The 21,560-nt window shown below is 35.7% G+C and overlaps 1 protein-coding gene across 4 annotated transcripts in view; it reads left to right on the top strand.

The window, feature by feature from the left end:
• Positions 1-21,560, top strand: part of RPS6KA3 (ribosomal protein S6 kinase A3) — a 72,469-nt gene that overhangs the window by 31,696 nt on the left and 19,213 nt on the right. For all 4 annotated transcript variants that reach the window (XM_021409030.1, XM_021409038.1, XM_021409025.1 and 1 more), the window contains 11 exons: positions 4,190-4,303; positions 5,812-5,893; positions 7,656-7,736; positions 9,704-9,783; positions 10,770-10,876; positions 12,827-12,864; positions 13,238-13,380; positions 16,502-16,572; positions 20,899-20,987; positions 21,245-21,309; positions 21,414-21,516. In XM_021409030.1, the coding sequence (XP_021264705.1) occupies positions 4,190-4,303; positions 5,812-5,893; positions 7,656-7,736; positions 9,704-9,783; positions 10,770-10,876; positions 12,827-12,864; positions 13,238-13,380; positions 16,502-16,572; positions 20,899-20,987; positions 21,245-21,309; positions 21,414-21,516 (973 nt within the window). The remainder of the gene's footprint in view (positions 1-4,189; positions 4,304-5,811; positions 5,894-7,655; positions 7,737-9,703; positions 9,784-10,769; positions 10,877-12,826; positions 12,865-13,237; positions 13,381-16,501; positions 16,573-20,898; positions 20,988-21,244; positions 21,310-21,413; positions 21,517-21,560) is intronic.

Here is a 21,560-nt window from a genome sequence, read left to right on the forward strand (position 1 = left end):
TAAGTTGACTAGCATACCACATGTATTTTTTTGTGTGTGACAGTTTATAGTGTGAAGAAAGCCTTAAGAACTGAGTAGCTAGAAAAAAAAATTCTCTTTGAACTTTTATTTAGATGTTACTGCAGTATCAGGCATGAGAAAATGGAGCTTTCCAAGGTTATTTATAACAGAAATAAAACATGGGCTGTATGTTGTAGTTATAACTGGGAGGAAGAGTTTCTCATTGCAGTGGCCAGATCACTGGTTGATGGTTGTCTGTAGTAATATGAAAGTTGTTAGGGAATGAAAGAAAGGAGGAGTAGAGGCTTTCGGCACCCTGTACCTCGTTCCATTTAGTTTGAGTTCATCATATGGGACAGATACTGTTTTTTCCAGATGTCAGGGAACGATCAGAAATGAAGCTTAAGGAAAATTCAGTACCACACTGAATGAATGGCTTCTCTTCAGGCTTACTGTATGATAGCACCTATCAACCAATATCTTTAGTGCTGTTGGTTGAGAAATAGCTTTCTCATTTTTGTAGAGTGAAAGGTTTGTATTTTAATTCAGGTAGATAGCGGGTACAGTGAGGGTTAATTACTTCTGCATATAATTCTCATTTCTGTAAAAGGCTGAACTTCTGTGTATTTGAAAAATACTGTTTAGCGTAAAATAACAAATGTTCAGAAATTATGTAGGAAGAAAGCAAATCTGTGGCTATCTGTTTGTCATAAATCTTGCTCCAAAGGCTGTGTTACGGACAAGCTACTGAAGTAGAATATGATCCGAGTTCCATTTTGATTAAAGCAGAGTTCTGTTAGGTCTGCCTTATAAGTATTGAGAAGTATCTGAACCCTGAGAAATTGTGAAGACTTGGAGTATTCACTTAGTGTCAGGAATGTGAACTGATGTTTTTTTTTTTAAGAGAGCACTCAAAATAACCACTGGTAAGCTTGTTATGTAATAACTGTGTTGGATTTGAAAATTATGTTTTGGTGTGTTTAGAGAGTGGGTTAATATATTTCCTTCTTTCTTTCTTGCAAAGCTTTTAAAACTGATCACTTTCTGCCCCTGAATCTGAGTAGATAACAGGAAGATTTGACATTGTTTTACTTCCTCAAGGCTGCAGGGGTGCTAATTGGAAAAACTGTTCAGCAGTAATCAGTCAAGGTGTTGAAAGTAATACATACCTGGTAATCTGTTCTCTTGTGCTATTCTTCCCCTGGGATTCTTCACACTGATTTAAAAGATGAAAATACTGATATCCACTAGCAAATAAGTCCTTTGTCAGAAGGAATCAATATTTCTCTTACACCCTCTGAAGATTCAGGCTTGAGTCAATGATAGTAGATTCATAACTTTATCTTGAAACGAAGAAGGTTTGGGGATGGATTAGGATTAGTACACAGTTTATATACATGCATGCACATGCTAAGTTTTGGTTGTCTTAAAGCAGAAATTGGCACTTGACTTTATTGGTCTTTTTAGTTTTAAATAATCCAAGTTCCTTTCATTAAAGTTTTTTCAGTTTTCCTCAAAAACTTGTCTGGATGGTCTATGACTTCTTGAAAAGTATACTTTGGAATTATTTTCATATGGGTCAACAAATAGCATACGTGCTCAGGGTGCATTATGTGCAATTCGTTTCTAAGTTTGGTTGCTATTCATTTGTCTTTCAGAAGATCCTTTTCAAATCTTGGTCTAGGAGAAGTACATATTTGGGCACAGGAACATGTGTGGACAGTTCCCTTGTATGTGGTGTTAAAATGACTATGTCCAGAACTACACTTTCAGCAATAATTCACGCATTTTTCTACTGAATACTTGAAAATATGAATGCTATGGAAGCAGACATTTAGAATGCTGCCTCTACTCCCACATCTCAAGAAATTTTTAGTGTGTATTTTTGTGTATATAGGTGAAAGAAAGGTCTGAAGCAAGGAAGACTCCCTCTTGGTTCAAGAGGGATGGTTTAGATGATACTTAAGCAAACTGGGCATACATAAGTTCATACCATGATGGGATGAACGCAAGAGTGCTGGGGGGACCTGAATGTCCTCATTGTGAGGTTGCTTTTGATTGTCTTCTAATGATTGCGGTAACTGGGAGAGGTGTCAAAGGACTGGAGGAAAGTATGTGTTGCTCCTGTTTTCAAAAAGGGGCAAGAAGGAAGAGAAGGAAACAGGCTAGTCATCCTCACCTTAGTTCCGAGGGAAGCAAAGAAACAGCTAATCCTGGAAACCATTTCCATGTACATGAAAGAAAAGAAGGTGATAGGGATTAGTAGATACAGATTCACAAATGTGAAATCATGGCTGACCAATGTGATAACCTTCTTCAGAGAAACGGTTAGCAAGAGAAGAGTAGTGGATACTGTCTGCCTTGATTTCAGTAAGAATGAAGACACCATCTCCTGTAAGATCCTTCTGTGAGCTGGTGCTGATGAAATATGGGCTGGATTAACAGAGTGTGATGTGGATGGTGCAAAGCTGCACCTGGGGAGGAATAACTCCATGCATCAGCAGTGAGCCAGCCACCAGGTGGAAAAAATATCTTTGTAGAGAAGGACCTGAAGATGCTGAACACCAGGGTAAATGTGAGCCAGCAACGCCTCCTTATGGCAAGGGAGGCCATGGCTCCTTGGGCTGCATTAGGGAAGGCATTGCTAGCAAGTAGAAGGGAGGTTTCTTCCCCTCTGCTCTGTGCCAAGTGCCACGTCTAGGCTCCCCAGTACAACTGATACAGAGCTACTGGAGAGAGTGCTGTAACAGTATGCTAAGGTGTTCAAGAGTGTGGAGCATCTGTCATGTGAGAACAGGTTGAGAGAGCTGAGACTGTTCAGCCTTGAAAATAGAAGGGTCCGGAGGGATCTCATAAATGGATGTAATTGAAGGGATTGTGCAAAGAGCTATGGAGCTAGGCTCTCCTCAGCAGTGCCCGGTGGCAGGACAAGAGGCAATGGGCACAAATTAGAACACTGGAGATTCCCTCTGACCATAGAATCATTAAGGTTGGAAAAGACCACTAGGTTCATCTAGTCCAACCATCAACCTATCACCATCACACTCACTACCAGTGTGCCTCGGTGCCACATCTATGTGTTTCATGAAAATCTCCAGGGATGGAGGTTTTTTTCCACCACCTCCCTGGGCAGCCTGTTCTGATGGCTCAACACTCTTTCTGAGAAGAGGCTTTTCCTAATATCCTACCTAATATCCAACCAATCATCAGAAAACACTTTTTTTTTTTGTTTTTAACCATGTTAGTGACGGAGAACTGGCACTGACTGCCCAGAAGGGCTTTGGAGTCTCTTCCTTAGAGATCTCTGAAAGCCCCTGGACATGGCTCTGGGCACTCTGCTCTTGGTGACTCTGCTTAAGCAGGGTCTTTTAACATGAACAGAGCTGCCTTTCAACATCAACTGCCCTGTGATTCAGTGAAATAAATCTGAGAGTTCCTCACTGAATAGAGGAAAAGAATTCTTAGATTTATTTGTTCACTCACTGAAGTTTACTTACAGTCAGTGCTGCTTAGGTTGGGTTGTATGTAATGCCTAGGTAGTTCTTCAGATGACACTGATATGAGTGCAGTTTCTAACTTCTTTAGAACAATGACTGATAAGTTTTGAGGTTCTTTCCTTGTGGGGCAAGGAGTGTTGTTTTCAGAGGGTTTTCAAATTTTGTTTAGAAAAATACAAAATTAAGTGGAGAGCGGAAAATAATTAGAAGGTCCGCTGCCTCAGTCATCTTCATTCTAGTGTTACAAATAGTAATTTCCAAAGAGATTTGGTCCACTTGATGTATAACTAGGTGTGCCTTAAGAAAACTAAATGGTTAGGAAAATTGATTTCCACTCCTAGATTGTGAATTTGGAGTGGAGATAATGAACCAAACAACATGGGCCTAAGCACAAAAGCTTGGGAACCACTGACTTGTTCTTGTCAACTCTGTTATTGTCTGGGTTCTAATGCATCTCTAAAAGTTAAGCCGCATAATCACTAAACTAGTACTGCCTTTTGTAACACACAATTTTTGTCCATTGATGTCTAAATTATGGGAGTAGTATTGCTCAATGTTTTGCTTACATTTGGGAGCGTGTAGTTAGTTATATGCTCAGTGGCGCTGTTATTTTTCAATGTATTGTGAAACTATAAACATCTTGGGAAGTTGCACCGCTAATGTAAACTTATTCTCTTCTTTTCCTATGTTAGGAAGAGGAAATCAAAGAAATTGCAATAACTCATCATGTAAAGGAAGGACATGAGAAAGCAGACCCTTCACAATTTGAACTTCTGAAAGTGCTTGGACAAGGATCCTTTGGAAAGGTTGGTAATCAAACTTCTATGGAGTCAAGTATTCTGTTATAGGCTCAACATTTCTGGCACTTCAATGAGTATTGTCTACACCAAGATCTCAAAAGGTGTAAATGATCCATAACTTTAATTGTCCAAATCCAGCTTAAAAACGAAACATTAACTTTTTGTGACAGATCTTTGAGAGAGAATGCAATATGCAATATAGGACACCAGAGCCTTTTAATCAATTTTCAAACTTAATTGAAGTTCTAAAGGTAATAATGAGTTCTAATATATAATGTTAAAACTATGTTAGATATTAGGAAAAAATAAAATAATCTACTTTGTCTAAGTGGAAGGAAGGCACTGTTGTTAGTCATGTTATTGGAATAGTAATTCCAGTTACCAGATTGGCTTGTAACATTGTAAAAATGTATATAATCTCCTCAGTTTTTTAGTATTTATGCGAAAAAATGGATTCTTGTTACAAAACCCCATATCTTTTTTTATAAAAACTTGGGAAGAAGACACTACCACTCCTGTTTATAAAGGAGTTTTAGTTTATAAAGACTAATTTGTATGCTTTTCAAGGAATGTTAACTTAAGAGGGAATTGGATACAAATTAAAATAATAATACACTGAGATTAATCTCATACAGCATGTTTAGTGTTCTCATTTATCATTACATGTCTCTGTGCTTTTTTATAAATAACCAGAAAACCTGTGGCAGATACTTTAATTTTCCTTCCTCATTTCTAAATCTGAAAATTGTCTTTACGTATTTTATTAGGGACATTTAAAAAAAAATAATCCCACTTAAGAAAGCCTTTTACACTGAAAAAGAATCATAGAATTATAGTCATTTAAGGTTGGAAAAGACCTCTAAGATCATCTAGTCCAGTGTCCACCTAAGGTGAGGCCGATTGTACTGTATTAATATATGTATTATTATTAACATAACTCAACCAAAGCATGTCATAACAGCTATGCTTTGACACAAGGTTGGTTCTCACTATTTGGTATGTTAAAATGAACAATTATGTTGAACTTTGATTTCTGTAATTTTCTGGATCAACCTTTGTACACATTTATTTTCATATCAGACAACTTTTTCATTAGCATGTTTGCTCCACTATCTCTTAAATTGTATTAAGACAGAGCTACTTAAAGATAAATATCAAAAAGTTTTGTTTGATTATAAAGTTCAGTTTTGTGTTTCACATTTTCTTTTAAGAGAATCCAAATTCATCTTTCCTTTTACTCTCTGAAATTAATTAACTTAAAGCAGAATGAGTTTGGTAGATTGCTTACCTTGAAGCTTTTAGATTATGAAATGAAAAAGTAGTATGTAAAAATGCAAGGAAATTTCTGTTTGTGTTTGGAAGAATTTAAAGAGAACTGTCAAAGAAAGATGCAGCTAGTAGTAGAACAAGGATGAGTTTCATTGGAATACTAATTAGTCAAATTTCATAGCAGATTATATTCATCTGACTTGCCTTTATTTTCTTTTAAGAATTCTTTTTAATTTCCTATGCAGGTATTTCTTGTCAAAAAAATCTCAGGGTCAGATGCCAGGCAGCTTTATGCAATGAAGGTATTGAAAAAGGCCACATTAAAAGGTAAGCACCATTTGGAGCAAGGAGATAGGGAAACCATCAGCATTGTTACAAAGAGATCTTTACACACACGAGTATTCTACAGATTGTATGTATCTTAGAGCTGCTTCTGTTAAGCATCGAATAGCAGAATACAGTGATTTATATTGTAAAGCCGAAAGGATTTAGTGATCAGTACAACATTGATAGAATTACAGAAGGAAGTAGGTTTAGTTCTCTACCATGTTAAGTGTTAGATCTTTCTCACTGATGGTGGCTTAAAAGAGTGGTTGTTACATCTGCTGCCTGACTTGCTCCTGAGCTGTTATCTGAAACTTATTATCCTTCCTTATTTCATTTGATGTGCATCACAGAAGATAACAGTTAAAACTATTTGCCCACTTTATATTTGTTATGATATTTAGAAGTGCATTGTGCCACGTGTTTTATTTTAAAAGTTCTAAACACTGGAGTTCAAGTCTGTATTATTTCTTTAAATATCAGAAGTATACAGTATCTTTTCTCAAAACTTTTAGCACTTGCTCTTGGAGATATATATATTTGATGAAAATTTAAGTTAGCTATCTAAGTGAAATGAGCAAAAATGACTTGTAAAATGAGTCCTTTTTTAACTGTCAATGAAAACGAAAGTAATCTCTCACACTAATCCCTCAACCCGAATGTGTATTTATTGTTTTATGTCATTGTTAATATTTCAGTCTATTTATAGCTCTAAGTCATGACTGCACTGCAATTGAAATAATTTTGAAATAGCTCTGACAACATATGGAATACCTCTGTTACTGATATAAACCTGATTTGCAGCTTTAACATATCTTTTTAAATTGGAAAATATTCATAGAATGACTTGTAAACAGAAGCTTCACATTTACACTGAACCTCAGTTAAAATGTTGAATGTGAATTTTTTCTGCTTCAGATCTAGTGCCAAATGTCCATCTCAAATCTTATTATACTTCACAATCATTTAAACATGTTAGAGAGGGTGTGAGTGTTTTTGAACTATATTCTGATCACTCTGTGGCACTTATTATTTATTTCCTATTTTTATGAAATTGATTTCTACTCATTTAAAATCCTTTGATATCTTCAATAGCCTTTCATTCCCAAGACTGTTAATAGCTTAGAAGTCAAAGATCATTTAGCAGTTGCTTTTTTCATATGTTTGAGAGCCTGTCTCCACTGCTTTTTAATGGTGGCTTAATCTTATGTATAAAAAGTACAGTACAAACTGTGGATCTAGTTTTGCCTGCACATGGAGAAACAGATAAATACTGAAGCTAGCATTTGAAAAATAGATGCTTTGGGGCACTAAGCATTCGAGGATGCAAAAGTCTTGAGCAGAAAGGTGACGCTAACAGGATATCACGCTTTTCACACTTTGTATCTGAATTTTCAGATGTTCTTGAGCATCATTTGCTTTGTGTTTTAAGAAGAGCAAAGTTTCATGCGAATGAAGGTTACTGCTAAAATCTTAATATAAAACTAATTGGAAAGAAATAACACTTTTTCTATAATTGCAGCTTCCTTTGAGATCTAATGTTGTAATTTTAAATAGTATACTGTATTACTTGATTTGCCCAAGATTCCATAGTTCTTTCAAGTCTATTTCGTGATACTGTTGCTCTCAATGAAAGCTTAAACAGTGACCTACAGACGTTTGTAATACTATTGTATATGATTTTAAGCATATCAGGAAATGCATGAGAAATGTTAACTCATAATGTGAATTTGGTTTTCTTAATCTTGCTTATGTTCTATTGTAGTTCGAGATAGAGTTCGGACAAAAATGGAACGTGATATCTTAGTAGAAGTTAACCATCCTTTTATCGTCAAGTTACATTATGGTGAGTTTGCGGAAGAAATATGAAAAATACCTGTCTATATCTTACGAATGAGTGTCTGTCAAGTTACTACCTAACGTTAACTGCAGTCCAAAGAATCACAGAAAAGCATGTGCTATCTAAATCTTGATCATGCAAAGGCTTGCTATTTAGTAACTCTCACACGCTGTAAGTACGTGGTTAACTTCATGCATAGTCTTAAATCTTCCTTTATAAAATTGAGTGTCTAGCCCTCTGTTTTATTAAAAAAAAGACAGTTATCTATTTACATCTTTTGTATATCATTCACTATTTTAATTGATTTCTTATTCTTGCTTTGCTCTGTAGAAAATATGCAATGGCATCACTTCCCAGATTCAATAAAATTATTATCTTCATCAATGTCATTGACAGTGGGGTTGAATCCGCCCTCAGCAAGTTTGCTGATGACACCAAGCTGTGTGGTGTGATCAGCACACCATAGGGATGCCATCCAGAGGGACCTAGGCAGGCTTGAGCTGTGGGCCCAGGGGAACCTCATGAGCTTCAGCAAATCCAAATGGAAGATCCTACACCGGTGTTGAGGCAACCGTCATTACCAACACAAACTGGGAGATGAAAGGATTGAGTACGGCCCTGCCGAAAAAGATCTGGGGGTACTGGTGGATGGGAAGCTGGACGTGAGCCAGCAATGTGCCCTCACAACCCAGAAAGCCAACTGTATCTTGGGCTGCATCAAAGGAAGCATGGCCAGCAGGGCAAGGGAGGTGATCCTGTCCCTCTGCTTTGCACTGGTGAGGCCTCACCTGGAGTACTGTGTCCAGATGTGGAGTCCTCAGTACAGGAGAGACATGGACTTGTTGAAGCGTGTCCAGAGGAGGGCCACAAAAATGATCCAAGGGCTTGGAACACTTCTCCTGTGAGGACAGGCTGAAAGAGCTGGGGCTGTTCAGCCTGGAGAAGAGAAGGCTGCGAGGTGACCTGATAGCAGCCTTTCAATATCTAAAGGGAAGCTACAGGAAAGAAGGGAACAGACTCTTTAACAGGGCCTGTGCTGATAGAAAAAGGGGAAATGGTTTCAAGCTTGAGGAGGGTAGATTTAGCTTGGATATAAGGAAAAAACCATTTGCGGTGCGAGTGGTGAGGCACTGGAACACGTTGCCCAGAGATGTGGTTGATGCCCATCTGTGGAAACTTTCAAAGAAGTGCTTGATCAGGCCATGGGCAACCTGATCTAGCTGTGAACATCCCTGTCCATTGCAGGGAAGTTGGAAGGGACCTTTAAAGGTCACCTAGTACAACTCTAAGGATTCTATGATTCTATTCTATGAAAATCGATGGAAAAATTCATTTTAACTTTAATTGCACGGACATCCATAAAAATATATTATGTCAAAGATAGGAAGTTAATGCTCTTTAAATATCATGCAGAAAGTAAACTGAAAAGAAGATAACATAGACAAATACCTAATTTTCTATTGTTCAATTCATATGCTTCCTTTTGGGATCCATTTTTTCCTGCAGTTCAAATCTCAGCTCTCTGTAACTCTAACAGGGCTTAAATAACACTGGCTTTCACTGTCTACTTGTCACTCTTTTGCAAACTAGACTAAATCTCCCTGCTAAGCTGAGTTTCCTGAAGTTTTAGAATACATACTTTTGTTACTGATTTGCTCTTCTAAGTGTAGACTTTGTTACTTTCAAATGCTGCAGTACAAAAGTATAGTGTTTTTTGTTTTTCTTTAGGCATTATGTTGGTGATATGCTTTACATTTACATGGCATGAGAGTTGCTTTGTTAATGATGGGAAAGCATTTAATAATTTTAAACTTTTTTTCCACAAGGAAAAAAGAATAATTAATTTTTATAAATTAAAAGGAGAGTAAATATTAAGAAGGACAAAGAAAATCACAGTGAATTATTGAGTATATTATTCTTCTAATCATGGGTAGAATTAGATAATGTTTAATGCTTGTAATTGATCTTTTCAGCTTTTCAAACAGAAGGGAAACTATATCTTATTCTGGATTTTCTCAGGGGAGGAGACTTGTTTACACGTTTATCCAAAGAGGTAATCTTTATTTATGTGAAAATAATTATTAGTAAAATTTGGCTATAAATTGCCTATATTAGGAAGGTTTACTCTTTATAAGGCAACATTCATTGAACAAAATGGTAAATATCTTTTTTAACCAGTTGTGTTTCTGTTTCATTTGATTTTTCACACCAGTTGTCATTTCATGAGAATGCTGTTGGTAATTTACATTGTGCTCTCTGTACTGCTTTTTACGCCTTCGATTTTCTTCTCCTACTGTTGCCACAATTTGATGACTCAGAAAGAACATGAATTTATATGAAGCATGGACTTTAAGAAACTTTCAGTTTCTTGTAGAGATTTCTCTTCCCAAATGTGCTTGCACTAAATATTGGCCTTTTTGTAGAGGTAGCATCAGCAAGTACTTTTTGTACGAGCTTTGGGATCACATCTTTAAATCTATCAAAGTAAATATATATGCTATCTTTAGTACTTACACAGGCCATTTTCTTAGTTCAGTCTTTGTTATTCCTCTTCTACAATTAAATCTCAGGCTACATCTTGGGGTTTTTATCATAATTGTAAGTTCTTTTTGATAGTCTTGGAGAAATTCAGGTATTTGGACTTCAGTCTCTTTGACTGGGAACGAAATGTTCCCATCCAATGAAGAGGTAGTCTCATTCTTTAAATGCTTCTGACATTTTTCAGTTCTGCTGCCATGTATCTTTTTGTTCTCTTGACCAATCAGGAGGAAGTAACCCCAGTTTTGCAGGAAGTATAATATAGCGCTGCCTTCAGAAGTATGTACTGTGAAACAGTATTGATTATAAAATTCTAGATCTTGTATAACCAAACATCGAATTTCTAGTTATTTTTTAATAAATAAGGAAAGTGAGTATTATGAAGAACTATTCTGCAACACCAGATTGTCTACTGTCAATCAAATTCTGGATTGTTTACTTGGTGCTAATGTGAGCTTTAGAGATTTTGCATATGTAAAATAATAGTTCTACTTTTTTCAGGTGATGTTCACAGAAGATGATGTTAAATTCTACCTGGCAGAATTAGCGCTTGCTTTAGACCATCTCCATAGTCTTGGAATAATATACCGGGACCTAAAACCAGAAAAGTAAGAATCCACTGCAGCAAATGAAGTGTACTAATTTAATTTGTATAGCACTTCGACCAATGCTCTTCTCTTTCCAGCTGTTAAATTTAAATTTTCTATATTAATGTATTATATAAACTGAACAGGAGCGGAGATAGGGGAAATTTGTAGAGTTGTTGGATTAAAAAGGTTGCATTTCATTTCTACTCAAAAAGGAGCATCTAGTTTGAGTGGTATGCAAGGGGCTATAATCTATGTTGCTGTGAGTAGAGAGTGTACTGAAATGTGTGTACCTTTATAATGGAGAAAACATCTTTTCAGCCTTTTTTCTCACTGCTGAATTGCACTTGAAAGCTTAAAAATAAGCATTTTTTCTAAAGCTGATGTTTAAAATATGCTGGAATAAGAGCAGAATTGAATTTAAATTTAAAAGAAAAAGACAAAAATAGTATGTTAAGTGGTTATTTAATCTATTGACAATCAAGAAATTACACTGAAAATCTAAATTAAGCTTAGAGCTAAAAACTCCAATGTAGTGTTGCCCTTCAATAAATGAGTTATATCTGTCTCACTCAAAGGATTGAATTCTGTCCCCTGTACTATGTCTTCCATAACTTTTTCAGTGTTTGGCATTTTCTTCTTTACATCTTCAGTGATATCATCTGTAAAATTTTAAAACATTTCAGATAAAAATGGAAGCATTTTAATGTATGCTGTAGTACTGCTCTCTACTTGGAGAGGAGTCTACATGAAAATACAGTGTGTGCTTCTCCTCTCTTGTGCTTGATAAGGTCATTAATACACTGTGCCTCATTGCCAGGACATCTGTAATAAGTCTGAAGTCCTGCTGTCCTTGATGATCCCACTTCTCTGTTATGGCTGTGTGGAGAACCTAAAAAGTCTTTGTGAGATAATTGTCTCGTGCCAAGTATTAGCAGAAAAGAACAAAAATGAGTAACAAGTATTACAGAACTTGGCTGTTACATAGGACTTCCATTAGTACAGCTTGTTCTTTTGTGCATCTTTTGGAAATAAAACACAAACTTGAAAATGTTATGCCGTATCTGACAAGAAGGGGAAGGATTCATTCTCAAATCGGAAATTTGCTGACAGTTAGTATCAAGGGGAAAAGAGTGAAATCGTAATTGTAAAAAGTCAAAATAACTGCTGCCTCAAACATAGCATTAAAAATTAAAAAGTGTCTGTACCAATGGAAGAACCTTAGTTTTATGCCTTGCATGTATCTGACGCAAAATCTTTACAAAAGTTGAAATTGGAAGAGAGAGCAGTAATTCTCACAGACTGTTCTGTGAGACAAAGTTTCCCACTCTGGAAACTGGAAGGAGGAAAAGGGTGGTATACATCTCATTTGTCTCTCATTGCAATTAAATGCAGTGGTTGTTAAGGAGAGTTGGTGTCTCTGGTTGTTAAGGAGAGCTGGTGTCTCTGAAGTGTGGCCCCTTATTCTGGTGATTGTAATAAACAGGCTGATAACTATGGGGCCTACTGAATGTAAGTCCTTTGGTATAACATGAGAATATTTATTAATGTTATTGAAAGTGGTTAACTTCTTTGAAACCATGATTACAAATTAATACACATTTTGCTTACGTACGCGGACATAACAGTTCTCACTTTAGGAGTAATAGAAATGTATCTCTCATTACCACAATTGATTAAAAAAAAAATACGCATGCTAAAGGTGGCCAAAACTGGAAGTTCAAGCTTACTACATTCCTTGCTGAATTTAACCAAATAGATAAATAAAAATCTGATACGCTGAATCTGTTTCATAAACTTTAATAAGAAAGAACTGAAGGATAAGAAAATGTGTACTTTCAAAGTATCTCCTCCTAATGATGCATTTTCATGTGCTTACCTCTGCATGTCTTTGTTCTGTTCTGTTGATTCTCAGATGTTGTCAATACACTGTTTGAAACAATAGTTAAGATTGTTTTTTTTTCTTTTTAGCATCCTGCTTGATGAGGAAGGACATATCAAATTAACAGGTGAAAAAAGGCAATTGCAAAACATGGATTTTTTCTGTTCATAATAAAATCTTTGAATTTCCCTCTTTTTTTGGTAGAGCAATGCAGTAAAATCAGCACTTTTAACTAGTAGGTTCTGCTGTGGAGTAGATAGCATAATTAATTTGGAGTAGATAAAATATGTATTATATTGTTTTAAAAGTATATCTGACATTATGAGCCTATAATAATGCTTTGGGAGTGGGAGTTGTGGGCAGAGAAATTTCTAATTCCTGTATGTATATTTAGGCATGTACATTTATGACTGATAAAAGCATCGCATTATGGTAAAGGTATTACCCATTGCTGATTCAAAGTAAATAAAGGCATTTTGAACTATTGTATTTTCTTGCAGATTTTGGCTTAAGTAAGGAATCGATTGATCATGAAAAAAAAGCCTACTCTTTCTGTGGGACGGTAGAATATATGGCACCAGAAGTCGTTAATCGACGAGGCCATACACAGAGTGCAGACTGGTGGTCTTTTGGTGTTTTAATGGTAGGTTTCTGGTAAATGCAATAATAACAAAACTGCTTTACAAGGTTTGTTGAAATAAATAATAAATTCGTAGGGTGACCTTTTAAATGAATTGTAACTACCTGAAAATGTAAGGTACTTGGAAATGAATAGCAATACAACAGTGTCTGGATCAAGATTGTGGACTAGGTCTCATATCAACACCAACAATTTGCCATCCCTTTGTAATTGTTGAATTGGAATACTACGCATGTATTGTGGTTTGAATATTATGGATACTAACAGGAGTACAAAAATATACAAGACAAATACCGCATCTTCCAACTTGAGGAGGACGTTTTAGATGCACATTTTAAATATAAATTTATTCTCAAGGAAAAAAACTGAGCAATAACTTCCTGATAAGTCTCCAGGGTAACTACGACTTGTTAGAATAATGACAGCGGTTGCTTGTGCATATCAAAACTAAATCTAAATGATGCTGAGCTGATAGGGATGCTCAGGAGGACCCACCTTACAGTGTTTTGGCAAGGAGCTAATTTCTGTTGAATTGTAGGGTCAGGGGAAATATGTGTTTCGAATATGGCTTTGGAGGAAAAAAAAAAAACAGTATTTTAGGAATGCTTAGTGGCCTTTAAGGTATATAATTTTTGTGTGCATTTTTGCTTTGAAATTAAACATAAGTATTTTTAAAGGATTTTTTTTACTGCTTCTATAGTACATCCACAACTGTAACAGTACAATATGTGTGCTTTGTAGTACAGGAAGGACTTTTGTGTCTGAAAATGTCGTCATATCGCATTTTAATCATCTAGAATGCTGTTGTGATCTGAAAACTGACTATGTAAAAGTAGCACCTGATGACTAAACTCTCTCCAGGCAGACAAGCACAGACACACACTCTCAAAACTGCTCATTTTATCATTAAGAACGCATTAAATCTTTACTGTAGGCTTTCCGCATGCAGTCAGTTAGAGGAAAATTACAAAGTAGTGGCAAAATATTTCTGATTGATGATAACACAAACATAGTTAAACTCCAACTTTACTTAATAGAGCTGAAAAATGCAATTTTGTGCTAATGAAGTGCATGTTAATGTTGAAAATTGCCGAAATATGTTAGATGTGACTGGTGTAGTTTTCAGTCTAAATGCACTGCATTTTAAACACCTCAGCTTCAATTTTGAATATGAAAATATGACCTTATGAAGCAGATCCTTTAAATTAGTACACAGAATGCAGTGCAATTTTCTGGAACGTATTTTTCTTGCACATCTCTGGTTTGGATGCTAATTTTCATAGGCAGCCTGTATCTATCCATCCTTAATTCAAATCTGTGGTGATTTGAGAAGAATCTAGGTGTTGGTGGTGTAATATGAGTACGCTGTCTAGACTGAACAGAAGCTATAGCATAGAAATGGAGACTAGGGAGGTAATAAATCGTTTTTCACCCTGTCTCTTGCTGTAGGACATGAAGTATACGTAAACCATCATTGAGCGGTAACTTTTAATATGTCCTTAAAACAGTGGATGTTTTCAGGATGCCAGACATCTGAAAATGTTCATTTAAAGGTTTCAGAAGCATTACCAGTTTGTAGAGGTACTCTCCTGCTGAAATAACAAATGGTAACTAGGGAAGGCAAATGTTGACTTAAGGCACTATTGGGCTGTAGGCATTGGACTACAGTGTTTTTTGTGAGGAAGGGTTGGAGTGGAACAAATAATACCTGTTGAGCTGTTTGTACAAATGGGTATGCTTGTAACAAATGCGAGCTTGCTAAAGGAACTTTTTATTATTAATCTAGAGCATTTCAAGTACGCAAATTATGTTTGACATGTAACAACACAAATTTGCTCTTAAAAAAATTTTGCTAAGTGTAGTTGATGATGCAGATCATTCTAAACTTAAAAAAGAGATTTTGATAATTTTGCTTTAATTCTTGCACACCTTCCTGGCAATTATGTAAAAACAGTTGAAGTTGAAAGTAGTGCTTTTTTGTGTTGGCTGTATATTAACTTCAAGATTTTATATATAAGTATACATGTAAAAATTAGGAGTACAAAGTATCTAGCAGCTCTGACTGAGAGTATTTTTTAGGATAGTAAGAAATTTAAAGTAAATTTTAATAAAACGCATTTCAGATTTAAGAATACTACAGTTTTACATTGTTCACTGAAGTTATCACTGTACATTTTTAATACTTAAAGATTGAATCAATGGATCATGTTGGATCATAACAGATTAGAGGACATCTTGTATTTAGGATGACTTAACCTTGCATAAACTACCCAGAGAGTTCTTTTGTAATTACTTCAATTTTGATGACTTTAAATGTATGACATTAAATTTCATTAGACTAAATTGTTTTGCAATTCTTAAACCAAAAATCAAGACTCCTGCCTCAGTGCTGGCTGCTTTGTCTGCTGCCAGATGGCTTTCAGTACCTCAGTTAGATCTGGTATTCCTGCAGAAATACTGCAGCATAATAGAAGTTCCCTTATATTTATCTATTTTTACTTGGTCGCTTTCAGAACAGATCAGTATTTTAACAGTGTCTATTGCCTTCTGCCAGGCACTGTAGAACGTGCATGCATGTACTGTGTAGCTCCTACGTGTTCTTTCAGACTTTATTTCCACTGTATACATACAGTAACCACTTTTTCATCATGCATGTCTTTGTCAGTCAACTAACCTTTTTCCCTCTTCCAATAAAGACTATGTACGTACTGATTTAAAACATTTTGCTATTTTTAAATATCTCTGCGTGAGGACAAATTGTCACTAACTTTTGAAAGGGGAACCTTTCTCCCTACTTCTGCCCTCTTGAAAACTAAAATATAGTTGTGTAGCTCAAATTTTCTAAAAAATAAACTCTTAAGACGGAAGTGGTACACAAAACGATATAGTTAAATTGTTCAGATGAAAGCATGCAAAGCAAGGTATCAATCTAGGAAGATATTTTTGCAGCGTTAAAATTGCAGAGGCTGCTTGTAGTAATTTAAACTGTACAATGAGAAGTTGTTTTGCACAGATTTGATTGTTAATATGCATGAATTTTGGAAGGTTAAGATGCTGAGTAGTTTTGTCAAAAATTAGATTCTTGTCCAGGTAATGTAATTGATGAAAGTTTTACTCTATACAGTTTGAAATGCTCACTGGTACTCTACCTTTCCAAGGGAAAGACAGAAAAGAAACCATGACTATGATTCTCAAGTGAGTACACTCTTATTTATATATCTCATCAGGTATTCTACAGGGATGCCCTCCGGGCTGCAATATCTAATTTCTACTCTTCCCTCATTTCCAAAGGTACTGGTAAATCCTCACTCCCTATTAATTCCCTTTGCCATCTATCTAATTTGCCTTTCTATTCCTCCCCCATACCAGGTACAAAGAATTTCATAGCAGCTCTTTAATCTATAATAACAACTTCTTCAACCATATTATCTTTCCCATCTTATTTCCATAATATTTTAACCTTCCTATCCTTTTTGATATCCTATACATTTTTTCCTTGTTGTTTTGTTGCTTTTTTCTTTTGAGAAAGTATTTTCTCTCCTTTTCCTTCTCTTTCTTACCAGCTTCTCACCCTACTACTTTATATTACTACTGCTGCCAACAGCTTGCTTCCCCAAAACTTCCCTTACATATTCTCCTGTGACTTATCCAAGCTCCAGTTTTCCTCTTTGCAGTATAGGTTTTGCATTAGCTATGTTGTGGAAATTGCTTTTCTTCATGCAGTTAACGTACTTGGTTTTGCTATTAAGGCCTGCTTTTTTTCTTTACTGTTGCCCTACATCTTTTTTGATCTAATACAACTTATGATGTAATAGTCCCATGTTCAAGACTGTAATCCAACTCTGTGCAAACTATTCTGTTTAATCATGTCATTGTTTCACTTCTGTGTCCAGGCATTTTTTACTAACACAATTAGTTTTTTTCCTGGGAGCTCATAGGACTGTTTCAATTTTCTCATTTGTTTCTTCTTACATTGTTTATTAGCATCCTTTGTCCCGATACCACTAAATATCAAAACCAGCATTACTTTTGCACCAACAGCCTGCTTTTAAAAATAAATATATTAAATTATTTCTTATTTTTCTAAGAAATTTGCATGTGAAGACTGCTAGAAAGCGTACTAGTTTCTTTTCCTGGCATTTGCGTTTGTAGTGCATATACGTAGTTGTTCTTTGCCCCCGCTTTTCTTTCTGCATTTGTAGGTATATTTAGTGGTGCTAATTTCTACTGCTGTCTCAACACCATGCTGATTCACATCTTCATGTCATGATTATTGAATGTCTTTAACTAAAAGGCTTTATCTATTCACTGCAAGTATAAACTTGTTCTGCCCACCTTATTTACAAGTAGTCTGAGACTGTTCTGCTGCACTCACACTTATGTTAGCAGCCATGCTTTTTTGCATGCTTCAAATCATGTATTTCTCTTCTTTATCTACCTGTCTGCATGTGACTTCACTTTGTTACTCAGCAGTCTTTCCACTGGTGCTTCAAAAATCTTGTGTTAGCTGGCATGTGGAATATCCTCCTTGCAAGTTAACTGATGTTCATAATTACTTTCAGATTTCATCTGAGCATGCATCTCTAATTCCCTTTCCAGCTTCCCTCAGCTTCTAGTCCTTATAACTGCTACTTGTTTCAGAAAGCTGTACAAAAAATGTGGTGTAAAGTAAAGAACTTTTAGCTCTGTTTTAATGTTCAGTACATCAATTCTGTACGTATGTTATGTAGGTCACTCCTAAAGTAATGCCTCCTGTTTATTTCCATGGAAACTACAACAAATTCAAAGAGCACAATAACACTATTTGACTGTGCAAATTCTCAGCTACAAAACATTCATTTTCAACATAGTTAACAACATTAGCTATACATTTTTCCAATGACGAAGAGCCTGCATGCCTCACTCATTTAAAAAAAAAAAAAAAACAGTACCAGCAGAGGTGACATGCTGTCACCACTGCTGCAATGCACCACCCACTGCCTCACTGTGCTCGCATCCATTGTTTGGTCTCCATAAACATTCAGCAAGCATGCTGAATGTCAGTGGGTGCAATTTTTTTCTGCATGAAGGAATTCAATTCCGTGCTTTTGCTCCATATGCACTTCCATGTCACACATCATTTGTCAGAATGCCCCTCTGCTGCCGTCTGTCACACGGCAACAACACATGAAGAAATGTTGGTGGGAAAGTTCAACCTCTACTGCCACACCACCTGCATCCACCTCTGATGTCGTGGGCTTACGTAATAAAATAGGAGGCATTACTTTCAGAGCTTCACTCAAACATACATACAAATCTGTTTTGTTGTTGATAATATGAACAGCTAAAAAAGAAAATACAAAATATGAAGGTTTTTTATAAGTTCACATTTTTTGTCTGGCCCCATAAACATTGGTGAATGGCAGTATGTTTTCTTTTTATTTTGCATATAGTAGTAAATAGACTGCATTTCTCCTTATTGTTTTCTTAACTGTTTAAAATGAACAAGTGTGCATCTGAATTCATCTTTTCATAGTGTATCATCACTAAGATGCAGCACTTCTCTTACTTTCTGTTCTTGAAAAACCTGTGAAAAAAGAATGCCTTCATCTTACTACGTGTGTTTTACCAGGCTCCTTATTTCTTGCTGAGACAAGTTTTTATTTTAGTGTGTTTTACCTGTAACTGAGAAACACTGCAATTTGAAGAAACCATAGTTTGTAGCAATAAAGCTAACTTTTAAAATTTTCTCCTTTACTGACGTGGTATGCCTTCATATAAAATTTTGTCTTCATCCATCAGGAATGTCAGAAAAAAAAATTGCTGTCACTCATGTAGTTTACAAAAAATAGGAAATGGAAAATTTTATAGGAAATCTCAGGACATGGTGATTTTGTTCTTTCTACTGTGTCAAGTGGCCACTAACGGATTTTGTGGAAGGTGCTCCTTCATGACAGAAAGAATGCATTGGTAGTCTTTGTGCTTTATGTTAATGTCCTCTTACTCACTGCTGTGGACTGCAGTACATACCAGTCATCCAGCAGCTCTTCTAAATGTTCTGCCTTAGTTTACTGAGTCACTTTGGAAGATTAATTGTGGTTATGTTTTCAGCCAAGTTTTAGATATATTTTTTTTTTCTAAGCAGTTGACCTCTCAGATGATGTCCCTAGAGCTGGAGCTGTTTGACATTACAGTAGCAGAGCAAAGATTTCCACCCACCTCACACTACAGATTTTTGTCATATTTATCTGTTCTCTGTTCTTCAGTAACATTGTTTTACTTAAAATGATCCTGTTGAGCTTCTGCATGTGTGTTCTTGCTTGCATCTTACAGTATAGCTCAGTGACCAGACTTGATATAAAGTGAAAGTGCAAGGAAATAACTGCATATAAAATGCATAAGAATTCACCTGCTAAATAAGCGTGATAATCAGGGAAACAGTGAATGGCTTCCACTGTTATACTGGTGGTCCTGATCTGCTTGTAGTACATTACTGAAGGGTCCAAAGGAGATAAAGGTTTTTTGTTTTTTTTTTCCCCAACTTATTTCATCCAGAAAGGAATGGCAAATTTATTAAATTCTAGTTTTAAAGCAATGAGTAGTGAATCGATGATGGTGGTTACTGAAGTGACAGAGAGATGGACATTAACAAGTAGCCAGAATGCAAGGCAAATCATGTCTTCTGCTTGAAACACAGAGGAAGCTTGTGTTGTGGATTGTTACAGACACAAGTACTACAGGTTGAACAAGAGATAGATGGGAGGGAATTAGATCTACACCGACTGCTACAACAGTTAAAAGGAGAAAAAAAAAAAAAAAGAAACCTAGTAACAGTGAGAAGATTGCCAACGGATGTTCAACATTACATGGGGTGGAGGAAAAAGAGGTGAGGACTTCAAAACGAAATGAAATAGCAACGACAAAAACTAAAGTCTAAAACTTCATGAGTGGTAAGGTGCAAAGTAGTATTTGAAATGAAATGGGGAGTGAGAAGGGCAAAAAGAGGAGAGTAATCTTTCTCTTTTTACCTGCTAATCTTGCAAGATCTGTCCTACTTTTATTCAATTTATTATATACTTTTCTGTTCTTTTGCATGAGTGTTCTCAGCGTATGTCATATATGGTTTTTTTCTTACACCTCCTAGAATGTATTTTATCTTACTAGCAGAATGGATCTTCTTGCTTGATGTCATTTGTTCAAAACGTTGCTAAAGGGTGGATCAAAACAGATTACAACAGTTTATAAGTTGTTATCCTTACTTATTTTCTACTTTATTTTACATCTTTTTTAACACTTTTGCATCCTCTACCTAAGTTACTGAGTCATTACTGAATATATTACACTACACAAAACAGGACAAGTTGAAATTACAGGTTTACATGACTGACAGCATTTTTGCTATGTTTCTGATGTATGGAGGCAATTTCTCAGTGAAGCTATTTTGTGTGATATGGGTTTGCTGAATTGTAAAGGGCAGGGGAAGTGCAAAATTGATTCTTACCTTAATATGTTTGTATGCTATTAATTATTTTTGTTTTATAGGGCCAAACTTGGAATGCCCCAGTTCTTGAGTCCTGAAGCGCAGAGTCTTCTGCGAATGCTCTTCAAAAGAAACCCAGCTAACAGATTAGGTAAAGTGTTTAATGGAATATTTTAAATTGGATCATAAAATCGGTAACACAAACAATAATTATATTGATTAAATACGTTTGCAGCTTCTTGTTTAAAATAAGCTTTGAAGCAAAAACGTAGCTTGCCTGTTTGCTTTTCTGATGATCAGCAAAATGTCACTTATGTTATTTGCATTTCTAAAAACAATGCAGTAGTAACAAGAAATATAATTTTACTAGTCTTTTTGACCAAGAAAATAATTCTTCCTTTAAAAAAGGAGCAGGTCCAGATGGAGTAGAAGAAATTAAGAGACATCCATTCTTTTCCAAAATAGATTGGAATGTGAGTATCTAATTAAATATATATATTAATAGACTTCTTAATTAAGAAGTATTTCTTGGTGTCATGAAACTTTTTAATCCGCACTGACCTACCTTTCTCTTTAGAAATTGTACAGAAGAGAAATTCATCCCCCTTTTAAACCTGCAACCGGCAGACCTGAAGATACATTTTATTTCGATCCTGAATTCACAGCAAAAACTCCAAAAGGTAAAAAGAGAAGAATTCAACAGTTTGTGTACTTAAAAATTAGA

The sequence above is a fragment of the Numida meleagris genome, chromosome 1 (assembly GCF_002078875.1).
Source record: "Numida meleagris isolate 19003 breed g44 Domestic line chromosome 1, NumMel1.0, whole genome shotgun sequence".
NCBI classification, from domain to species: Eukaryota; Metazoa; Chordata; class Aves; order Galliformes; family Numididae; genus Numida; species Numida meleagris.